This window comes from Lontra canadensis, unplaced genomic scaffold (genome assembly GCF_010015895.1).
Source record: "Lontra canadensis isolate GAN:19392208 unplaced genomic scaffold, GSC_riverotter_1.0 scaffold4, whole genome shotgun sequence".
In the NCBI taxonomy this organism is placed as follows: domain Eukaryota; kingdom Metazoa; phylum Chordata; class Mammalia; order Carnivora; family Mustelidae; genus Lontra; species Lontra canadensis.
The window spans coordinates 4,598,963-4,620,371 of NW_022630998.1; the positions used below are offsets into that span (position 1 = coordinate 4,598,963).

At 52.4% G+C, this 21,409-nt stretch overlaps 1 protein-coding gene across 5 annotated transcripts in view; it reads left to right on the forward strand.

The window, feature by feature from the left end:
- The window catches only part of MCC (MCC regulator of WNT signaling pathway), a 408,333-nt gene that overhangs the window by 384,794 nt on the left and 2,130 nt on the right, over positions 1–21,409 (forward strand). For all 5 annotated transcript variants that reach the window (XM_032844747.1, XM_032844771.1, XM_032844753.1 and 2 more), the window contains 3 exons: positions 4,140–4,346; positions 8,254–8,354; positions 20,442–20,564. In XM_032844747.1, coding sequence (XP_032700638.1) covers positions 4,140–4,346; positions 8,254–8,354; positions 20,442–20,564 — 431 coding nt within the window. The remainder of the gene's footprint in view (positions 1–4,139; positions 4,347–8,253; positions 8,355–20,441; positions 20,565–21,409) is intronic.

Below are 21,409 nucleotides of genomic sequence, written 5' to 3' on the forward strand. Positions count from 1 at the left end.
CCCCCACCTCCCCCCCCCCCCCCCCCCCCCCCCCCCCCCCCCCCCCCGCCTCCCCGGGAGCTCCTCAAACCCTTGGAATTTCCTGACTGGGAGCAGTGTCTTTGTTATGCTAATGCAGCCACTACCTGAAAGCCAGCACCTGGACTGTCCCTGGAAGGATGGAGCCTGTGATAATAGGGTTGGTCGTTGAACACCTTGACCAAGGAGGGAAGGAGGGCTGCTGATTGAGTTTCCCTGTGTGGCCAGTGATTTCATCCATCGTGCCCAGTCATGAAACCCCAGTAAGGTCCATGGGCACCGAGGCTCAGGAAAGAGCTGCGTTCAGCGCTCTTCCAGGCACCCCCGTGTGCACCCCCCGTGTTAAAGCCCCAATCTTAAGTACATTGTTGATCCGAGTGGGTTGTGCATGCCCCCCGAGTGGGCGAGAAGGGCAAGTGGCCGGGTGACCCCTCAGTACTTGTGGCTGGTATTGGAAGTGAAGGCGGTCTGGGAGGATTGTCCTTACCTGTGAGGTGTGCGAGAACTCGGGAAGCTCCGGCCAGTGTGTTGGATTGTGTGCCCCCCCGCTGGAGCCAGAACAGGATAACTACTGGCCAGGAGCGAGGTCCCGCAGGGCTGCCACCAGGTCTCAGCAGGCCTGGGGCAGAGGTGGGCACTTGTAAGGCCTGCGGACGTGGCAAGTAGGAGCTGGGAGCCAAGTCCCCGAGCCTGCCCTCCCAGTTCCACTCTCTTGTGCACAAAGGCCTGATTGACACAGCCTTGGGTTCTGCAGTGTCTCTGGCCCCCAGGTGTTGAGACAGGAAGGGCTCTCAGGGACAGAAGCCAGCTTGGGGACCAGAGGCAGGTCCTTTGGGTCAGGTGGGTCGAGGAAATACTGCATTAATAGCTCGTCAGTGGTGTCTCCTGTTGAAACCACCACTGTCCCTGCAAGAGAGCAGGCCCCCCTCTGGTTAACTCACCTCTGGAAAGAGGAGCCACCAGCAGTGTCAGCCCAGCACCCTCAGGACCTTGCTCATTGTGTCCCTGTCCTCCGCAGCTGCTCAGTCTTGAGTCTCACTGAATCCTGGGAAGACTTTGGGTGGTGGCAGCGGATTAGGAATGAGCCCTTTGCTTCAGAGCTGGCTTATCACCACCCACCCACTCCGCTCAGACCCTGACTTCTGCTCCGTCTGGGGAATCCTCCTGCAACCTTGGCTGATTTCTCCTCTCATTGCCCATGAACCGGGCACTGGGTCCGTCATCACAGCACCTTTCTCCCCAGTCGGGAGCCCTGCTTGTGGGCCTTTGTGCCCTGCGGCATGAGCTGTGAGGCTGCCCTTTCGTTTTGTGTTCCAGTCATCATGTTTGATTTGGCCAAAGACTAAGTATTTCCTTTTTTTTTTTAAGATTTTATTTTTTTATTTGACAGAAAGATCACAAGTAGGCAGAGAGGCAGGCAGAGAGAGAGAGAGAAGCAGGCTCCCCACTGAGCAAAGAGCCCGATATGGGGCTCGATCCCAGGACCCTGAGATCATGACCTGAGCCGAAGGCAGTGGCTTAACCCACTGAGCCACCCAGGCACCCCTAAGTATTTCCTTTTTATATTTGAGCCAACATGTGTGATAAATTCTGGGTTACTCTGGCCAGGAAAGACATTTCTGGTGGCATAAAAGATTCCCTTTGCTATTTGAAAATAAAATGTGTATACATCCTAGAAATTGTCTAAAAGAGTAGAAATGGTGTGTCCAGGTGGCTCCTGGTTTTGGCTTAGGTCATGATCTCATGGTCCTGAAATCGAGCCCAGCTTGGGGCTCTGTGCTGGGCATGGAGCCTGCTTAAGATTCTCTCTCTCCCTTTTCCTTCCTCCTCTCTCTCTCTCTCTCTCAATTAATTAATTAAAAAATTTTAAAAAGAGCAAAAATTATAAAAAGCTGGTCTAGAGGCAGCCATAGCTGGTGTTCTGGCTCCAGGCCCTTTTTCTGTGAGGTCTGCGAAGGATAAACATCAGAGTCCTCTCTCCCTCCCCTCCGCACCACTCTCTTCATTTTAAATATTTATTTTCTAGTGTTTCACCTGTTATCTCTGGTTCTCATAAATGCTGATTCTGTCTCACGTGATTCGTTTCCATTTCCTTTTCATGTGGGTCGAGGGGAGGGCGTGCCTACCAGCTCACCGTCAGTGGAGATGGTGTCTTCCATGTCTTGTGGGTCCTGGCTTGTAGATGTCCCTACCGTGTGGTTCTGTGCATAGATCTGTTGGGACCCATGGATTACAGAGGTCTGGGGCTGGTTTCTATTACGTTCATGACTTAGGATTCCTGTTTTATCTATACATACGACAAGTGTGTGGCTCCGATTCCTTAAAAAGAGGCTCTTCTTGCTTTTCCCACCCGGATGCTGAGGGATAAGCTTCCTCATCACATCTCCAAAAAGGAAATCATCCATCTAGTCTTTTACTCTAGGCAGTACTTGGAGCGTCCCTGCTCATGTAGGGGGGTCTCCTTTCTGGCTCTCTGCCCTGCCCTTAACTCCAGTGTCAGAAGCCCAGGTCCTAGGGCCTCCATACTGGTCTGAAACCTCTGTTGGCTTGTATTATGGCCGCTTTGCCTTTCCTCTTGGGCAGAGTTCCTTCTTCATTTCTGGCACTCATGGGTTCATGTTTCCTTCTTTCAAGCTTGCCTTTATATGTTTGTTCTGGGTGTGACTAGTCCCCTTGGCTCAGTATGCAACATTGCCAGAATCTTCAGAATCCTATTTCTAAGGGAAAACGATGAGAAGGCTTCCGTGCATGGAAACATCTTTCATGCTGGTTTTATAGCTCATCTTTAGGAAAGTTTTGGGGGCTGCTTTTGAGTAGTCACTGAGCACACTGCCTTCTGCATGTCTAATGCCTCCCCAGCCCCGATCTGAATATTACAAGTCGTAGTGGGTGCCCTCTAAGTGTTTCCCTACACTGGAGGGTGAGAACATCTACACTCCAGGTCTGGCTCACCCAGAAGAACATACCAGGCCTGTGGCTTTTTACCTAAGAAGGGTCAGTTCGGGGGTAACTAGGGTTGGTGACCTTGGTGAATCCTTCTCAAAGTAGTGACTCAGTTACAGAGAATCTTTGTAAGTAAAATCACAGAGTGAGCAGGGAAGACACGTGGTGGTGGAATCATGACTGGAGTCATGCATGGGCTCACCTGGAGGGAGGGACTATAGCTTTAATGGTTAAGAGCCAGACAGCCTGGGTTCTCACTCCGGCTCCCAATTTACCCAGTAACTGTGGGCAGGTGGGTTTTCCTCTGCATGCCTCAGTTTCCCATCCGTGTAGGGAGAGGTTCATAATGCCTACCTCAAGTTGGAAGAATTAAATGGGTCACTTTATATAAGCGTCTGAAGCAGTGTCACATGCCCAGTAAATGCTGGTGTTTACTGTTACCTGGTTCCTGGTCCCTGTTTTCGAGTCACTTCTTACATACTCTCCCCCAGAAAACTCTAACTGGAGTTCTCTGAGACTTTGACAAGTTATCTGATGAGTAGTCACCTGTGAAGGACTCTGTTTCCATTGGTCTCATTTGGGCCTCCTGCAGTAGGTAAGAGCTGAGGTGATCTCCTTGCTGTGGGCCCACGCCACCCACCGGCTCAGCTGTGGGGCACCAAGGGAGGGTTGACAATGTGGATTGGGCCATGGAAAATGGAAAAGGAAATGGGAATTGGAAGGGAGCCGGTCAGACCCAGCCTTGCGTGGACGACCCTCCTTCACAACGTCTTTGGCCGCTGGAGCATGGCCAATGCATGCTGGAAAACTGTTCCCAAAAGAGACAGGTGTGCCCCCTTGGGGGTTGGAGGGCAAGAGTGGCGGGGGGGGGGAGGTATGTTCCAGTTGTTTGGAAGGTTTTTCTTACAGTGAGCCAAAATCTGCTTGCCTGTACTCCCCTTCATTTGTCTCCCTTCCGGTCCGCAGAGTGACAAAGCACGTGGCTTTGTGCACACGAGTCCTTCAGATGGCGGAGAGAGCTGGCTTGCGTCCTCCCGGTCCTCTTCTCCCGGCTGCGAGGTGGTAACTCCACCGCAGGCCGCGGGTCCCGGCCTAGGGCGCCCTGGTCGCGGGCCCGCTTTCGCACGCGCCGTCCTGCTCCCACGGCGTGAGTGCCTCACGCCGTCTGTGCTCCGCAGGAGGAGATGGCCGAGCTGAAGGCCCAGCTCTACCTCCTGGAGAAGGAGAAGAAGGCCCTGGAGCTGAAGCTGAGCACGCGGGAGGCCCAGGAGCAGGCTTACCTGGTGCACATCGAGCACCTGAAGTCGGAAGTAGAGGAACAGAAGGAGCAGCGCATGCGCTCCCTGAGCTCCACCAGCAGCGGCGGCAAGGAGAAGCCTGGCAAGGTAGGAGCGAGGGCGCGGGCACGCCCCAGCCCCGGCCTTACCAACCCCCAGCCTCCACCCCCACCCCGCCCCACAGCCTCAGTTCCCTACTCTGCAGGGGAACTGCTAGCCTTTCTAGAGATCTTAAGGAAGCTAACATTTTGAGTGCAAAGAGACCAAATCGACTTTTTTTCTTTTAAATTGCCTGTGAGGTATTAGTGACCGCATTTTCGTATGCCACAGTCTGACCGGGGCAGTGACCGGTGCATTTGTCCAGGGCTCTGACTCCGGGCCGCCTCCTTGGCTCCCCCGCCGGGCACAGTGACCATCGCCTGCGGCCTGTTGGTCACATCTGTACTGATCATCGCATTGGTTGGCCTTCTGTAAACCTCAGCACCGAGGAAGGAGTGGGAACCCCCATTTACACGAGGGAAATGGGGCTCAGAAGACAGGAGGGGGTCTTGCAGCTAGTAGCTGCAGAATCAGGATTTAACCCGTGATGCCACGCCAGCTTCTGTTGGCATCTCTGCCGATGGCGAAAGGGGAGGCCGGAAGCCGCTCAAGCAGAGGAGGAGGAAGGCGGGCCCTAGATCACACACAGAGTGTCACAGAGTGTGGGCCGACAGGGATGTCATCTGGCAAACTCACACTCTCATGAGCCCAGAAGTCTTTTTCTCTAGAATCTAAGCTCATTCCATCATACCATATCTCAGAATTATTCCGAATATTGCATTGAGAAAAAAAAATACTGCGGACACTGAAGAATTACATCCTCATCCCAGGATATGGAAATTTTGTATTCTGCATTGTATTTTCTCCTCTTAATAAATGCTAGCTTCTCCAAGCCCCAGTTGGTTTCCAGCCCAGGACCCAGGGGCATACGCTGACTTGCCGGTCTCAGGAACAGCTTTTCACAGCCCAGATGCAGGGGTGTCCGTGGGAGTTTTGCACATGGAAAGGAAGCAACTTGCCGATTGGTGTAGCAGTCAGTGACCACTCCCTAAACAGCTAAGAACTGTGGAGCAAGCTTCGCAAAGGGCCACAGCTACACTCTGTCCACCTCTCACCTAGCAGGGGACTCAAGGGAGTTCAAGTCCATGGCCCTTGGCTGGGCCATCTCTCCCAAGACCTGGCTGCTTGCCTGTCATCCACTCACAAGATAGAAGGGAGCTGGTCGTGCTGAGGTGCCAGAGGCAGTTCGAGGAGTTTCTATCCAGAGAGGGACAGTGATGGGCAAACAGATGATTGTAACACAGTGACCTAAGACCAAGGATCAATTCTTCGTGAGTGGGAGACCATGGGACTGACACAGAGCCCAGGTGTGATTTGGGACAGGTTTCCTGAACCAAGAGCTGGTGGAGAAGGGCACCTACCCGATGAGGAGGGTTGGGGCAGAGAAGTCAGTCCTCTGTAAGGGAATGGAATGTCGAGGGCAAAGACCCAGAGGGAAGAGGAATATTGGTACATTGGCTGACGAGGTGAGGCAGCTGTGCTATCCGGAGGGCAGTGAGAAATCATGAGGGTTTTGCAGCAGGGGATGACGTGTCCCCATCAGGGCTTCAGGGGGGTGCCTACGAGGGTCCCCATAAAACCATCTGCCCACTGCCTGCAGAGTGGAGTCTGGGTGGACAGTCTACAAAGCGTTCCATGTGGTAATATCTGTGGTTCAAGAAAATGGGGTTTCCCCTTTTAATGGGAAACACCTTAAAAATCTGTACAGCCATTCGAGCCTGTTTCCAGTCACTCCAGGACAGAGCTGAGGGACAGAGCTCCAGTGTTCACCAGTGTGTTAAGGTGTGGTGGAAGCAGACCTACCGGGTTCTTGCCAAAAGGTCTATGAGCCGAGCATTTTCCCCTGGTTCTTGGTGTTTATTTTGACTGAGAGAAACACTGTGTGTTTCCCAATTGTGTGGAATGGCTTCAAAGTACAGAAATCTAATGGAAAAGGCCAGATGGTTTTATTTTTAAATTTTTTTTTTACATTCAAGTAAGAAGCTTTATAAGAGAGAAGAGTACCTTGTGTTGCTGAGGTAATGAAGTCATTGTAAACCGATTGTCTTGTCTTTCAAACATCAGATGCATTTACTCTTTCAGTGAAATTTCCCTTCTGGGCTCTTCATTTGACCTTGTTGGTCGATGGAGGAGGCAAGCAGTCTGTAGGAAGGGTTGTCAAACTGTGATGAAGCCAGAAGCCATTATCTTAAGGGCTTCAGGTCACACAGACATCTCTGCGAGTCCGGAACTGGGCTGTTCTAGAGCTTTGTCCTGAAAGCAGACCCAGTGTGGACCTAGAGGGGTGTGGGCTGTGTTCTAATTACACTTCATTCACCGACACTAAAATTTCATAGGGTGTATACACATCACAAAATCATCTTTTTTTCATGAGTTTAAAAATCGGAAACAATGCTTAGGCCGCAGGCCTTAGAGAAACAGGTTGCAGGCAAGGCCTGGAGCTCGTATGGCCACTCTGGCCCCATGGGGCGGGTGTCGGGCTTGCTTTCAAACCGCCTCCAGCCCGCAAGCTGGAATCCTACCCAGGCTGCCTTCAGGTTTTGCAGCTCTTGTCTCTGTACAACAGATAGTACCACATGTGTTCAGGGAGAGGCACCGGGCGAGGCAGAGCCACCCGGGCTCTAAGGACCCTTAGGAAACGTTAACATCACATGGGAGCCGATACGCAAAGAGAGAGGGTGTTGGAAACTCAGCAGATGCCAGGGGCTGGCAGCGGGGGCCTGGGTCTACAGGACCAAGATGGAGAGGGGTGGGGAAGGCAGCGCAGGTGGAGGGCGGGGCAGGGCAGGGGGCAGGGCGAGGGGTCCGGAGCCTGGTGCAGCTGCCACAAAGAGGGTCCCCGAGGGTGGTCCTGTGCTGGAGAGGGCTGAGGGAGACCCTGTGCCCTCCTGTCATCTGGACCGGGGTGCTCAGTTCTTACATCCCAGCGCGCGACAACTTTCCTTTGACCTCACATCTCCTGGGAAAGACCACAAGCTTTTTGTTCTTAAGCCCTCAGTTCATGTCTGCCGAGAGGGGCGCCCCCCAGGCCCCCTGGTTCTTCAGCACGGCTGCTGCCCTCCATGTGCACACAGGGAAAGGAGTGCTCCAAGGGGTCTGAGTGTTCCTTTACGAGTAGTTTGAACTCCATTTAGGATTTTAGAGTTCCGGCTCTCATGCTTCTTCATCTATCAGATGAGAGGACTGGGTTTAGATGACATCAAAATTCCTGTCTAAGGTTAACATACAAGTGGGGTCACAACCAAAACTAAGGTAACATGTGTCTGCTGTATTTCATTTCAAAAAAGGGGGTGGTTAAAGGTGGCTCAGTCCGTTAAGCATCTGACTCTTGATTGGGGTCAGGTTGTGATCTCAGGGCGGTGAGACGGAGGCCTGCTGGAAGCCCTGCATCAGGCGCCACCGCCTCCCACCCCACTCTCTCTCTCCCTCACACACACACACAACACACATACACGGAGGGTGCAAATCTGTCTTCTTTTTTTGCTGGATGATTACGCTGAACCCACTCAAGCTCCCAAATCTAAAGAAGATTGGTTTTCTCCCAAGAAGTGGGTTGGGGGAGGGGGCAAGAACACTCAGGTGCATTTCCCACTCATCTTTTATGAATCACACCCCAGTGGTGTAACCAGCTCGCCTGGGTTTGAATCCTGGGTCCACCCTGTCCTAGCTGATGACTCGGGGCAGCGTAACTGCTCTGTGCCTTCGTTTTCTCCTTGGCAAATGGGGGTAGAGACATTGTCTGCCTCAGCAGGTCACCACCAAGAGTCCGTGGGAGAACATGTGTGAGGTGCTCAGAGCATGCTGGGAGTCCCCATCGCCCACAGCCGGCCTGCAAGGGTCCAGGGAAGGGGGGCAGATCTGCCTTGTGCTTCCAAGGTGCTCCCAGGGCTAACCAGAATGTGTCTGCTGTCCTCAGGACTGTGCGGATGCCACCTCCCCAGCTCTGTCACTGACTGAACTGAGGACAACGTGCAGCGACAGCGAGCTGGCTGCCGAGTTCGCCAACGCCATCCGTAGGTAAGCCCCCTCCCCACGGCCCCAGGGAGCGATGTATTCCTGGTTCCCTGGGCGCACGTGTCAGCTCTCCATGGGTCATGACAGGGAAGGAGCAGGTGCCGAGAGGTCTGACTCTTACCCAGGCCTTGCAGGCTCAGTGTGGAGAAGGTGTGGTGCCAGGCCTTTTGAGGGGGCAGTGTCAGGGGAGAGCACAGAGGCAGTCATTTCATCTACAAGCCGGAGGGGTCTCTTTGCTTTCTTACTGTGTTCCTGCATTGACAAGGACAGCGCTAAATGGTGATGATCAAACAGTCCTCTTTGTCTCATTCCCAACACTAGCGGGAACACTTTCTTTCAACATCACTGGCTCTTTCCAATCAGAAGACCTCATAGGTTTATTTACTCAGTCCTGGACGTTCTTCCTCTGCTGTGCCAGAGTTTCTTTCCCTCCCTTCTTCCTCTCCTTCTGCAAGGACAAACATGCCGACTCGTCCCGATCTGTCTCCCACATCGTCAGCTGGCACATTCCCACCACCGTTTGCAGTGCCGTCCAGGAGGCATGGAACACAAGCCACCTAGGAAGTTTCACACTGTCTAATAATCAAGTTCAAAAAGTAAGAAGAGGGCATCTGGGTGGCTCAGTTGGTTAAGTGTCTGACTCTTCATTTCAGCTCAGGTCCTGATCTCAGGGTCATGAGTTCAAACCTCATGCTGGGCTCCATGCTGAGTGTAGAGCCTAATTTATTTTATTTTTTTTTCAAGATTTTATTTATTTGACAGAGATAGAGAGCACAAGTAGGCAGAGCAGCAGGCAGAGGGAGAGGGAGAAGCAGACTCCCCACCGAGCAGGGAGCCCAATGTGGGGCTCGATCCCAGGACCCTGGGATCATGACCTAAGCCGAAGGCAGACACTTAACTGCCTGAGCCACCCAGGCACCCCGAGAGCCTATTTAAAAATAAAAAAGTAAAAAGAAAGCCAAAAGTCCATGCTAATTTATTTTATTTAACCCAGTGTATCCAAAATATCGTTTCAATGTGTAATTAGTATTTTTTAAAAAATGTTTAAGATCGTTTTCTTCCTCTTCCCCCTCTTCCTCATTCTTCTTCCTCACTAAGTCTTCAAATCTGGTATATATTTTGCACTTACAGCACATCCCGCATTCAAACCAGTCAGTATTTCAAGTGCACAGGAACTCAGGTCATCATTCTAGAAAGGTTCTTTGGCTCAGTTTTCCAACTCACAAATTTCTTCTCAGCTATGTCCGTTATGGTGTGTGGCTTCTATGTTGAGTTTTTTCATTTTGGTGATGAAATCTGTCCTCTGTTTTTTAAGATGAGGATGTTTATCATTTATATTCTAAAAATGTAATTCTGTCTGCTGTAGTAACTGTTTCCTCACGTGTAAGTTCTTTTTAGAGTTGAGTTTTGTGACTCTTGGTTTTGGGTCACAAGGCCAACTGTTGGGCTTCCAGTCCTACTGGCTGACGACACCTCTCTGTGCAGATGGGGCCACAGGGTTGGGTCCCCCCCTGTCTGCGTGGCTGGCGTCCCTGGTTGCGCACCTCTGAGTCCCCTTCCTCCTCTCGCAGCTTTCTCCCCTGTGCATTTTGAGTTGTGGTTTCCCTTTTCAAGAAGAATAGAAGTCTGCCTTTCATGTTTTATGATTGCTCATGGTTTCTGGTATACAAAGAGTGCTCCTTGCTTTCTTGACATGCTTGAGGATTTCTTTGAAAATGGGTTTGCTGGGGCGCCTGGGTGGCTCAGTGGGTTAAGCCTCTGCCTTCGGCTCAGGTCATGATCCCAGGGTCCTGGGATCGAGCCCCGCATCGGGCTCTCTGCTCGGCAGGGAGCCTGCTTTCCCCTCTCTCTCTCTCTCTGCCTGCCTCTCTGCCTACTTGTGATCTCTGTCTGCCAAATAAATAAATAAAATCTTTAAAAAAAAAATGGGTTTGCCATCATTTCTGGGGGTAGGAGGCAGGTAGGAGGGGGTAGGAGCCACTCCGTCTGCTGTGCTGACCCAGCCACGGCTGTTTCTGTTCCAGCGTGGCCTCCTAGCGGAGGGTGGATGGAGACTGCCTGGTGGGGAGCTTCACTGCCCTCCTGATGTACTCACTGTCCTTTGGTGTCTTTCCTCCCAAGCCGTAATAGCTCTGCTTCACGTTGCCAGCGCCTCTGGCCACGAGGTTAAATGGTAGTTGCTTTGCTTGAGGTGGGAAGAGGAAAGCAGCGCAGGGAAAATGCCCTCAACAAATCCTCACGATGGCGTGACTGTGCCAGGAACATGGGCGGCAGACCCACTCCCTGCTTTCAACTGGGAGCCATTTGGATGTTGCATCTGTAAGCTAAGCCCCTCAATTTTTCAAATTCCCCAAACCCCCAAGGCCTTCGCTGGCACAAGTAGGATGCGGGTTCTGCTGACTAAACAGAGAGAGACTTCGTTTGTTTTGTCAGTCACGACGGGCTTCCAGTAACCAGCCGAAAGTTGGTTAGCATGGATTTCTAATCAAGACCCGGATAGATGGAGCCAAGAAAGAACCCGCAGGGCTACAGAAAGAAGGAAAATAACATCATTATCTTGTAAATATAGCCTAGGAACTGGAATAATCATTTCATGGGGGCAGAGGATTTGGACACCTGAGAGCTGAGGTCTGGGGCTGTTTTCGTTTTTAAAAATCAAGTAGAAACTACCATCTTCTTTGAAGGTCTTAAATCACTGCCAAACTCGTGGTTACAGTCGGTTGAGGGAAATCAGCCTTGTATTTTCAGAAACAGTCCTCCCTAAAAAAGGATGGGTGCAAACACCAGTGTTGTGGGGCCGGGCATCCAAGCTGCAAAGAGCAGGGGTGGGGAGGGGCTGGGGGACCAGGCGAAGCAGTGGTCTTTTCGGGAGGAGAAACCCCTCAGGAAGGTGCCTTGTGACATCCGGGTTGCTGGTTCTAGGTCACGGCCCTGTCCGAGGCAGGTCTCCCCGAGGGCTACCTTGCCGGGCTTCCCATCCCCAGCACCGCCCTCTGTGTGTCTTCTCCCAGCCTTATGTCTGGAACCAAACCAGGACTCCCGACAGTCACACGCTGGCTGCGTCCCTCCCATCCAGTCTGATTCCATCCTCTCCATTTGCGTGAACGTTGGCGGCACGCTGTGGCTGTAGGGCTACCATCAAAGCCCGTCCGGATGGCCGGGTTTCTGGTTCCACACAGGAGTTTTCTCATCGGGCTATCCCGCTCTGCTGCGTTCTGCACCAGCTGTGTGCAGAACACATCTGCATCCCTTCTTCATCTCCGATCCCTTTCTTGCTCTCGGTCCTGGTAAACTCGCAGTGAGTGGCCTTTCCCGCAGAGAAGCGAACTGTAAAGACGCGGCTGAGAATGTATTTTCAGAAATGACTCTGCTCTCTAGCGGCCTGGGGTTCGAGTGGAGCCCTCCTTCGGGACCCGAGCCCACCCGAGAGGAGAGGCTGTGGCATCTCCGCCCTGTTCTTGCAAGGCAGCGAGGAGCAGGCGTTGCTCTCCACAGGCTGGGGGTGGGCTGGGGACCCGCATGGCAAGGCAGAGGAGTTCCCCAAGGTCAAACAGGGAGGCAGTGGGGAAATAGTGAGACTTTACCCCTCTGCTGGGCCCCGTGCGTGTGCTGACAGCGGTGCTCCCAGATGGGTGTGAGCTAAACCCGCTTGTGTGGGCTCCCCTGGAGACTCTGGCCACCGCAGTGTGCATGGTCTGGGCAAACGGGAACGTCCGCACCCCTGGTACATGACCGTGCATCTGTGTCCCGAATGCGGAGGGCAGATGAAGTGCTGGGGGTCAGGGGGCGCGCTTCCTCCAACACACACAGCCTCGTCCAGCTGGGGAAGAGGTAGGGCTGCTGTGCTCTTCAGTGCTAGAGGGCAGGGGAGAGTGGGGAGGGGGTTGTGACACAGTGACCACCTCAGATATTTCCGCATGCACCTGGCAGGACCCCGCTTGGTGGGCCAGCAGGACCTGGCCCTAGCTCTCCCGCAGCCCCCTGCAGAGACCGGCCAGCCTGCTCCTGCTGGGGATGAGGCTGGGGGCGTCTAGTCCTAGGCCCACCCAGGGCTCTGCTGAGCCCTTCAGGGAGCCGGGGTCTGCAACCTGGGCACGCATGTGTGCCAGATCATTCCATAGATGAATGTTGGAAGATGAGTTCCTTGCAGTTGTAGGGCGGACATGCTGTTTCCTTGCTGGCTGTTGGCCTGTGGTAGCTGGGCTCCTGGAGGCCTCTGACATGCCTTCTACACAGCCCCCTCCCTCCTGAAAGTCAGTGAGGAGAACCTCCCACTCGTTACATCCCTTGGTACATCCCTTGCCCGCTGTAAATCTCTTTTAGGAGGAGCCTGGTCCCTTTTAAGGGCTCATCTAATTAGGTCAGGTCTTCCCAGAATAATCTCCTTATCTTCAGATCAGCTGTTTGGGGCCTTAATTACATCTGCAGAATTCTCTCCCAGCAGCCCCTAGATTGGTTTTTGACTGAATTGACTGGGAGAAGGTGGGTCTGTACTAAGGCGCTACAGTCTTGGGGGCCATTTTAGACTCCTACCCAGCTCATCTTGTTACTTAAAACCTTCCGGAGACTCGCAGCAGGGTCCAAACTCTTTAGCAAGTGTGTGATCTGACCCCCCCTCCCCAACCCCGCTTCTCCACCCTCACCTCCTATCACAGGTCCCCTCCCACCCTGAGCCACACCAGACCACATGTTCTCTTTTGTGCCTCGGGGACTTTGCTCTGCTGCTGCTCCTGCCCTCACACCATAACCTCACGCTCTAAGCGCTCTCACACCAGTGTGCTTCTACCCTTTCAATAACATGGGTTTGTTTGGTGTTTCTTTGGCTCCTGTGCCCTGAATGTCCTTCTGTCACAGAACCCATCATTGCTCCGGTTCTCATGTCCCGGGTTCCAGCCTCCCCTCCCCGTTTCACCTGCCACCCCCTGCAAAAGGAGAGTTCTTTTCGGGTGGGGATCACGATGTCATCACCCAGGTATATGACCTCCATGTGGATGACTTCTTTCCTTCTAAATGGTCCCTAAATTCGCTCAGCCGCGTTTCTGTCTGCCCATGGGACGTCTTTCCCAAATACGATGCTAGAGCTTCAAAACACAGCACATTGAAAACAAATTCTAATCCGTCTCCTCTTGCACTTTGAAATTGGCCCCTTCTTCAGAATTCTTACAGTACAAATTATACTTTGTTAATGATCCAGGATTACAACTTCACAGTCTCCTACCTCCTGATGGCGGGGGTGGGGGTGGTTCCCCCCTTAAAATCCCAGCATTTGTGGCCATTTGCATTATCTTCTCCTGAGGGTAGCCCTCAGCTCTTCAGGACTCGGGGGTTCTGCCACCAGAGATACACCTTTCAGCACACTCCGGGTCGGGTCTCTCTGCAGAGGTGTCTTCAGTGGTTTGGCATGCCGGACCCGCTGTGTGTGGACTTCCTGGCCCTCTCAGACGTGTCTCCTGGACAGACTCTACGGTCCAGCTTCTTCCGGACACTAACTTCCAGGAGCATCTCTTCCCTTCGTGCCCCTGACTCCCTTAAGCCTCGGACCCCTCCCCTCCTCCCTTCCAGTAGGACTCTCACCTTCCCGAAGCTTTCCTGTCATCTCCACTGTGTACCTTCCTGCTCTTCCCTGAAAAGGAAGCCCCCAGTGGGCAAAAGAGGAGCAGAATCTTCGCCATTTTTGTAGTAAGGCCAGTATTTTAAAAGGTGCTGTTTTATTAGACTTGCACTTGCTGATTCTTCATATTTGGCTGATTTATACTGGCGATCAGATAACTGAAATTGCGCTTAGAATTCTGTAGGTGCGCAGGGATCCACAGGATGGTAACAGGAGACAGAGTGCACCAAGGAATTGATTATCATGTAAATGACTTGCTGAACTCTAGAGCCAGGGCCCCAAAGGGCACCAGTAAAAACCAGGGCTCACCCCTAGGGTTGAGGTGGACATGGCTTGGGTAACGGAGATCCTTGTGTATTTCCATCATCCCCTCCGTGTTCCAGAAGCTCAGAGAGAAGGCCTTATCTGGGATCTCGTAAAAGTGGGGTGACGGAGAGCACCCCGCAGGTAAAGGCTGCAGCACGCCTGTGAACACACAGCTGCATTTCTCTGGCAAGAACCATGGTCTTAGGAAAGTCTGGGCCAAAATGCTAGACAGTCACGATCATCTTGCTGCTGCTCCCGGGCAAATACAGCCGCGCTCCCCCATAGTACCTGAGGAACATCACTACCAGGGGGCGCCACCTCGTCGGGGCCACAGGAGCGCTCTTCACTAGAGGTCTGAGTGCCTGCTCCACGCCCCTGCTATGAGCCACGGCAGGGAGCTCAGGCTCACACAGAGGCCCCGGTGAGCCTCCCAGTTCTTTGGACATACTGGCAAGTTTCTTACCTGGGCCCCAAGTTCCTCCTCTAGAAAAATGTTTTTTTAGATTAAATAGAGATCGCAGTGAATACGGAGGAAGTGACAAGGTGCTGTGACATCGTAACCCTGGGACGTGTGTTCAGATGGGCAGTCAGAGTGGGCTTCCAGGAGGAGGGGACATTTAAGCTGGGATGAGGAGGAGGAAAGGTAGCCTGTGGAAGAAGCACGTTCCCAAGCAGAGGGACCTAGTCCAGGGTGTACAGTGGGAAAGAGCTTGGTGCGTGCCGAGGTCTGAGAGGAGTCCAGCCTGCAAGGGGGAGGGTGATGCCCAAGACTGGCCAGGCAGAGGTCAAGTCAAGCAGGGGACTTAGATACACGTCCAGATAAGACCCAGACTTTGCGCCGAGTGCTGGTGGAAGGCACCAAAGGGCAAGGATAGGATGTGGTTTTTCACATTAAAGAATGAGCGCCGCTCTGTGAGAACCAGTCTAGAGGGTGCAGAGGTGACGCAGAGAATCCACTTATAGGGTCTCAGGGCTGCCCAGGTGAGAAACGAGGGCAGCTTGGACCTGGGTGGTGGGGCAGACCCAAGACGTGGTGGTTGGGGGCTGCTGTGGAGTGGAAGTGGAGGACCAGGAAAGGGAGGAGTTGGGCAGTGGGTGTTGCTGTGTGCTGACAGGGGAGGAAGGGTGGCTTGGAGGGCTCCTCTGGAAGGTCCTGTTCCAGGCACGTTAAATGGAGGACACCTGTTAAGTTGAGATGTCAAATAGGTCCAGAGATCCAAGGGAAGGCCTGGAGATAAAGAATTGGTAGCTTCTAGCATGATGGTAGTCTTTAGGAGCATAAATGGGAACGGAGAGAGGCAAGTAAAGAAAGGGTAGGACACACAATATGGTCCGAGCCCACGTCTTCCTTACTCGAGGACTTCGAGGCAGCAGCGAGCGAGGATCGGTGCAGAAGCCAGAGGCACCGCCGGTGTGGGCTGCAGTGTGCGCACTCAGGAGTGAGGCCTGTGGGAGGAAGAGAGCAGGAGCAGCAGGCGTGCAGGCAGGGAAGGGAGGTCCCCGATGATTCCGGGGTGACCTCATGAGCGCAGGAGAGATAAGCCCACTGGGGTTAACCAGTGGACAGTGAGGGAGCGAGGAACCACACGCACCGATTCCGGCCATGACTAATGGCATCTCTTGAACAATGACTGAGTGATTGTGGGCCCTGTGACACCCATGCGGAAGTTGTCCTGGTGACCACAAAGCCCCTCGCCCTTTGCTCCGCCACGCCCAAAGCGCCTTTGGGTTTGTGATGACAGTCTGGCCCCCGCCTTTGATTTTGGGAATAGCATACCCCGCTCCCAGGGAGCCGGAGAGCCCTGCCTGGCGCCGCCCAGGCACTGCCCCCATATCCCCCGTAGGTTGCCTCGGACACAGGTGCATGTGCCCTGCCGCTCATGGGGATGACATTGAAGAAGGACACCCTCCTGACTGTGTGGTCAGAGTGAGGTTCACAGGACCCATGGGGAACAGGAGGAACCCTCGTTTTTGGAGGAGCGGGAGGCCCTGCCAGCTGTGCCAGGAGCCGGCCCCGTGCCAGTGGGACCCTGAGGTGACTTTTCACCTGCTGCTGGAGGCAGGTGTTCCAGAGTCAGGGAACAGGGAAGAAGGGAGGGATTATGCCCTTCTGGGCATTCCAGAAAACACTACTGGAGGGGCAAACAGAACGTGTAGCATTTAATGTTGACTGTCTTAGCTGTGTGGAGCCTGAAAGTGCTTGTGTTAGCTTTATTTATCTTATCTAGACAAACTATAAATTCTTCTCAGCTGAAGGCCAGGAGAATTAGAGCTAGAAACTTCCATAGAAGGAAGGCATGGGACATGAATGGTTGAGGTTCCGAAGTGACCTGGATTCTTATCCCAGTGCTATTTCCAGAAGCTGAGGAAAGTGGTAGACTTTGGGAAAGCGTGCCCCTGCGCCTAATTTCACGTTCAGATCCAGAGCCTTCTCCAAGACACAGGAAGTTCATCCGCGGTGCTGGGTGAAGGACAGTCTGCCTTAACAGTTTCCCGAATGTGCTTGGTAGTTAGGATCAACTGGATGCTTCTTAAGCTGCGGGTTCAAAGCCTCACCCCAAAGCCTGCGGCAGAAACCAGGACCTGGCCAGGGGCCCCGGAGCGGCGCTACCCACTGCTGGTAGAGCAGACACAGGTCACAGGTGCAAGCCGCGGGGTGACTGCACATTTCCTAGTAGCCACGTTTTAAAACTTAAAAAAAAATTAATGACCTGTTTAGCCCAGTATATCCAAATATCATTTCAACATGTAGTCACTGTTTTCTTTTTTTTGTATGAAGTCTTCAAATTCGGGTGTGTTTCTACCTCCCTCACATCCTCGAGCCCTGACCAGCACCGGGGCCAGTGCTCGGATGCCCACCGAGGCTCGTGCTGCCTGCTGGGGTCGTGGGGGCATGAGAGCACCTGGCTCCAGGGATCCCAAACAGACCGGGCTCTACCACTGGCCCCCCACAAGATGGGAAGGCAGAGAGATAAGGGGTGGTGAAACAGGGATTTATTTCACTGAGGCCAACACCGGGAAGACAGCAGCTGCCTCCAAAGTGCCCAGCACAGACTGACACTCATATTTGGGAAAAGGTGGTACCAAGGTGTGTGGGTCCGTGCAGGTGGGCAGTCAAGTTCAGGTGGATCACAGTCTTGGGATCAGTCATGCGGGGTCTTGCTCAGGGCAGGCGTTATTGCTTTTTGGGGGGCGGGTAGTTTTGGTTCCCTTCAAGGGGATGCATTGCTCCTGCGTGGGTGGGTCTTTCACCCGAGCTGAGAGGAAACTGGAAGGAAAAAATTAAAAAGTACAGACCAAGGTCCAAATGGAGGTGAAGTCCCCTTTCTTGTCCTCGAAAGTGGTTTACAGAGTTTCTGTCAGTGAGCTGTTGCAGATGCAAACAGGTAAAATAACCCACATTTTAGGTTTAGGTTTGGCTTCATCTTTGTAGTGTTGAATAAATCAGCATCCTGGTTCTGTCCTGGACACTGTACAACAAGTGTACTTCGGTCTCCTTCCTGAGGCCCAGGGAGCTCTTGGGGGCAATTCTCAGCTCCCCCGCCCACCAGGGGTTAGGCAGAGTCTTTAAGGGCCTCTCCTGTCTTCCTGGGTTCTGTCCCCCATTGGAGCCTGCCAGGTCCGGAAAGTTCCCTCCAGTCCCCCAGGGGCCTGAGTACTGGGCAAAGAAACCCTTTGTTTTGTGGTGAGGCTGGGATTTCTGTACTCTCAGCTACTGGGGCAGTGGTGTGGATGTAACTGGGGATGGGAAGGGGTATTGGTCTGGGCAGTTTTTGTTTTAAATTTACTGTGCTCGTGGTGACATTTTAAATTCTCTTCACAGTTTTCTTTTCTCCATTTACACTATTAACTTTAGAATGAGAAAGAAAAGAATCGAAACAGTAACAAAATGTTGGACAAAGAACCCCTTCCCCATTCTTAATAGCGGGGCGGGGGGGGGTGGGGAACGGGACGACGCTTTCCTGTTTCCCTAGCTTCCCTCAGAGACAGAGGGCTGTCTGTAGCACCCCCCCGCCCCGACACTTCTCTGGCTTCTGCTGGGAAATGGTTCATCTCTGGATGTCAGTAGGAAATGCAACCAGATCTGAGACTTCGTGGCGCTGCCGGGGCCCAGGAGAGATCCCCATTCCTCAGGAATTCCTCTGCAGTGGCTCGCCGGGGCCCAGGAGAGACCCCCATTCCTCAGGAATTCCTCTGCAGTGGCTCTGGCTTCTCTAGGATGGGCAGGAGGATTCGCTGAGGAATCGGAAGCCCTCCGGATTTAGGTTGTCAGGTTTCCTTTAAAAAAATCTTTCCCCTTCCACCCTCACAAAAGCAGGACTAGATTTTTGTGCGGTAGTTCTTTCAATAATGAGCTTGAAAAGCTTGACTTGTGCTCCCAGTAGCTGCAGGCACAAATGTAAAAGGTATTTGGAAAGCCAGGAAAGGCCCAACCATCTGAACATCTGAGAGCCCTGCACCTGGGGGGCCAGCCCCCCTTAGCCCCCCTACAGGAAGCGGCGCCATTGAGGCTGGCTTTCACATACTCCACAAAAAGCATACAAAACTGTAAGAACTTCAAGCAATGCAGAAGTGAGTAAAATAGAAAACGAAAGCCTTCAGTCACCCCCCTCCGGGAGGCCCCCCTTGTGGGCAGCTGTCTGGTCTGTTGTTAGAGTAGCTCAGGGATTTGACACTCAGATTTGTAGCTGTTTTTGTAAAACTGGCATCCCGGAGAAGTCACCCTTTTCACGTGACAATATATCAGACACTTTCCCATGCCACTGCATGTTGATCTGAGCTTTTTCTTTTTTTAAATAACCGCAGAGCATTTCAATAGAGCCATCATACCTTGTGGAATTAACCAGCCCCCGGTTGATCTGCATTCTTAGCTGTTGGAACCAATACTGAAGTGAACCCAGCTGTCATCTCATGTGTCTCTCTACACCTACGCACACCGTAAGAAAAATTCCTAGAAATCAGGTTGCCTCGTCGAGAGATAGGGTTACTTTTTATTTTGCTAGATCTTCCCAGATTGCCTTCCAAAACAGCTGTGCTCACGTACATTCCTCATACACGCATGAATCCGTTTTAGAGGAACTTCTTCCACAAATCTGGTCTCTCGTGAATCACCAAAGAATCAGATGCCTTTGGGGAATTGTTTGGAAGCTGTTTTAAAACAACTGTTGTCACTGAGAAGCGGTCACCTGGCTGGGGGTAACTTTGGGTAAGGCCTTTGCCACCTGAGAGCGTGAAAGATGGATGGGGGGGCGGGGCCTAGGGGGCTCCATCCCAGGGTCCTGAGATGGAGTCCCACATCAAGCTCCCTGCTCTGGGGAGCCTACTTTTCATTCTGCCCGCCGCTACCCCTGCATGTGCGCACCCTCTGACAAATCTTTAGGGGGAAAAAAAGCAGATTGTGCTGTACAGGGCCCTGTGACGATGCAGTGACACTGTGCCTGTGTATAGGGGCGGCAGTGGAACCGCTGTAGGGAGGGCGCTTGTGGAGAGTTTCCCTGCCCAGGTCTTACGCTCAAGGGCATCAGAGGACGGCAGGAAGCACAGTGGGCACTAGAAATCTCTTGAACCTAAGTCAGTTACTTTGGCTTACCCCACCAGTAGAGAGCCCATGGAACTTGAAGCCTTGGGGGAAGGAGGTTATCAAAGTGCAAATCTAAGTACTTTAAAGGGGAACCAAGGAACTTTAAAATTAGAGTATCAATTTCTATTCCCTCTGTCACTACTGTTTTTTGGTTTGGTGAAGTAGAATCGTGTCGATTTCACGGAGTGGGGACTTGTCCAAGGTAGGGCACCCAGACTACAGGTTTCTGTTCTCCAATCAGTGATTTAAGAGATACTTACTAGCACACCTGGAAAAGAGGGGTGTGGAACCCAGATGAGGTTTTGTGGCCAAGCTGCATTTGTGCTACATCTGGGTGGCTACAACCTCATTGTCTTGTTCCTTTGTGGCTTGTACTGCACTCTGAGCTCTCCACGGTCCTCATCAGCGTTCAGCAAGGCAGTGGTGAGATGTTCTGGACCTGAGGGGACCTCCAGGTACCTCCAGTATCTTCCTTTTCGTACTTACCTTTTGATTTGGCAAGCTCAAGCTTCCTCCTCTGCCACCACCCTCGGGGTAACAGCCGGGATCTTGTCGGGTAACTCCAGGCATGCTTTGTCTCTCCTCCGCACAGAGAAAAGAAGTTAAAGGCCAGAGTTCAAGAGCTGGTGAGCGCCTTGGAAAGACTCACCAAGAGCAGTGAAATCCGACACCAGCAATCAGCAGAGTTCGTGAATGACCTGAAGCGGGCCAACAGGTACAATCTCCATTTGTGGGCTCCCCCTACACCCGGAGGGCATTTCCGAAATTGCTGGGAGCCAGCTCCAGAGAGGGAATGGCCAGTCCTCACCAGCCGGCCCTCCCTGCCACCCCCAAGACTGGCCTTCCCTCAGGCATTGGTTCCCAAAGTGTTCCACAGGAAACTAAGAAATGCTCAGTAAAGGCTAGTCCTTGGACCAGGTATTTGGGAAATGCAGCATACTATGGTCCCCTTAATTCCTACAGTAAAGGTTCTGATAAGTCATACAATAAGAAAAAAAAAAATGGTGTTTAAGCCAACATTTTCCCAACAAAATTGGCTCTAGAACTTTTATATGAACAACGGTTTTTATTTATTAAGTAAACTCTGGCCCCCAATGTGAGGCTCTAACTTATGACCCCCCAAGATCAAGAGTTACTCTATCAACTGAGCCAGCCAGGTGCCCCTATGTGAAGAACATGAAGTATCTGGTGGACACTTTATGGGGCACTATTGTAACAGCATCTGAAGCTTTTTGGGCTCAGGACCCCTTTATGTTCATAAAAGACCGAGGAACCCAACGAACTTTGTTCTCATAAATTTTCTATTGATAAATCTCAGTTTAGAAACTAAAACTGAGACAAATTTTTCTTAAGTTTCTGTTTTCCAGAAAAATAAATTGGTCATATGCAATACCATTGGCATTTATTTTAAAAACTGTTTTCCAAAAAGACAGAAAAGTAGCAATTTTTACAATCTGCAAACCTCTTTCATGTCTGGGTTAGAAGGCAGCTGGAGTCGCACCTCCCCTTCCACAGGCACGTATACTGTGAAATAAATCAGAACACCAAAGCTGCATGCGG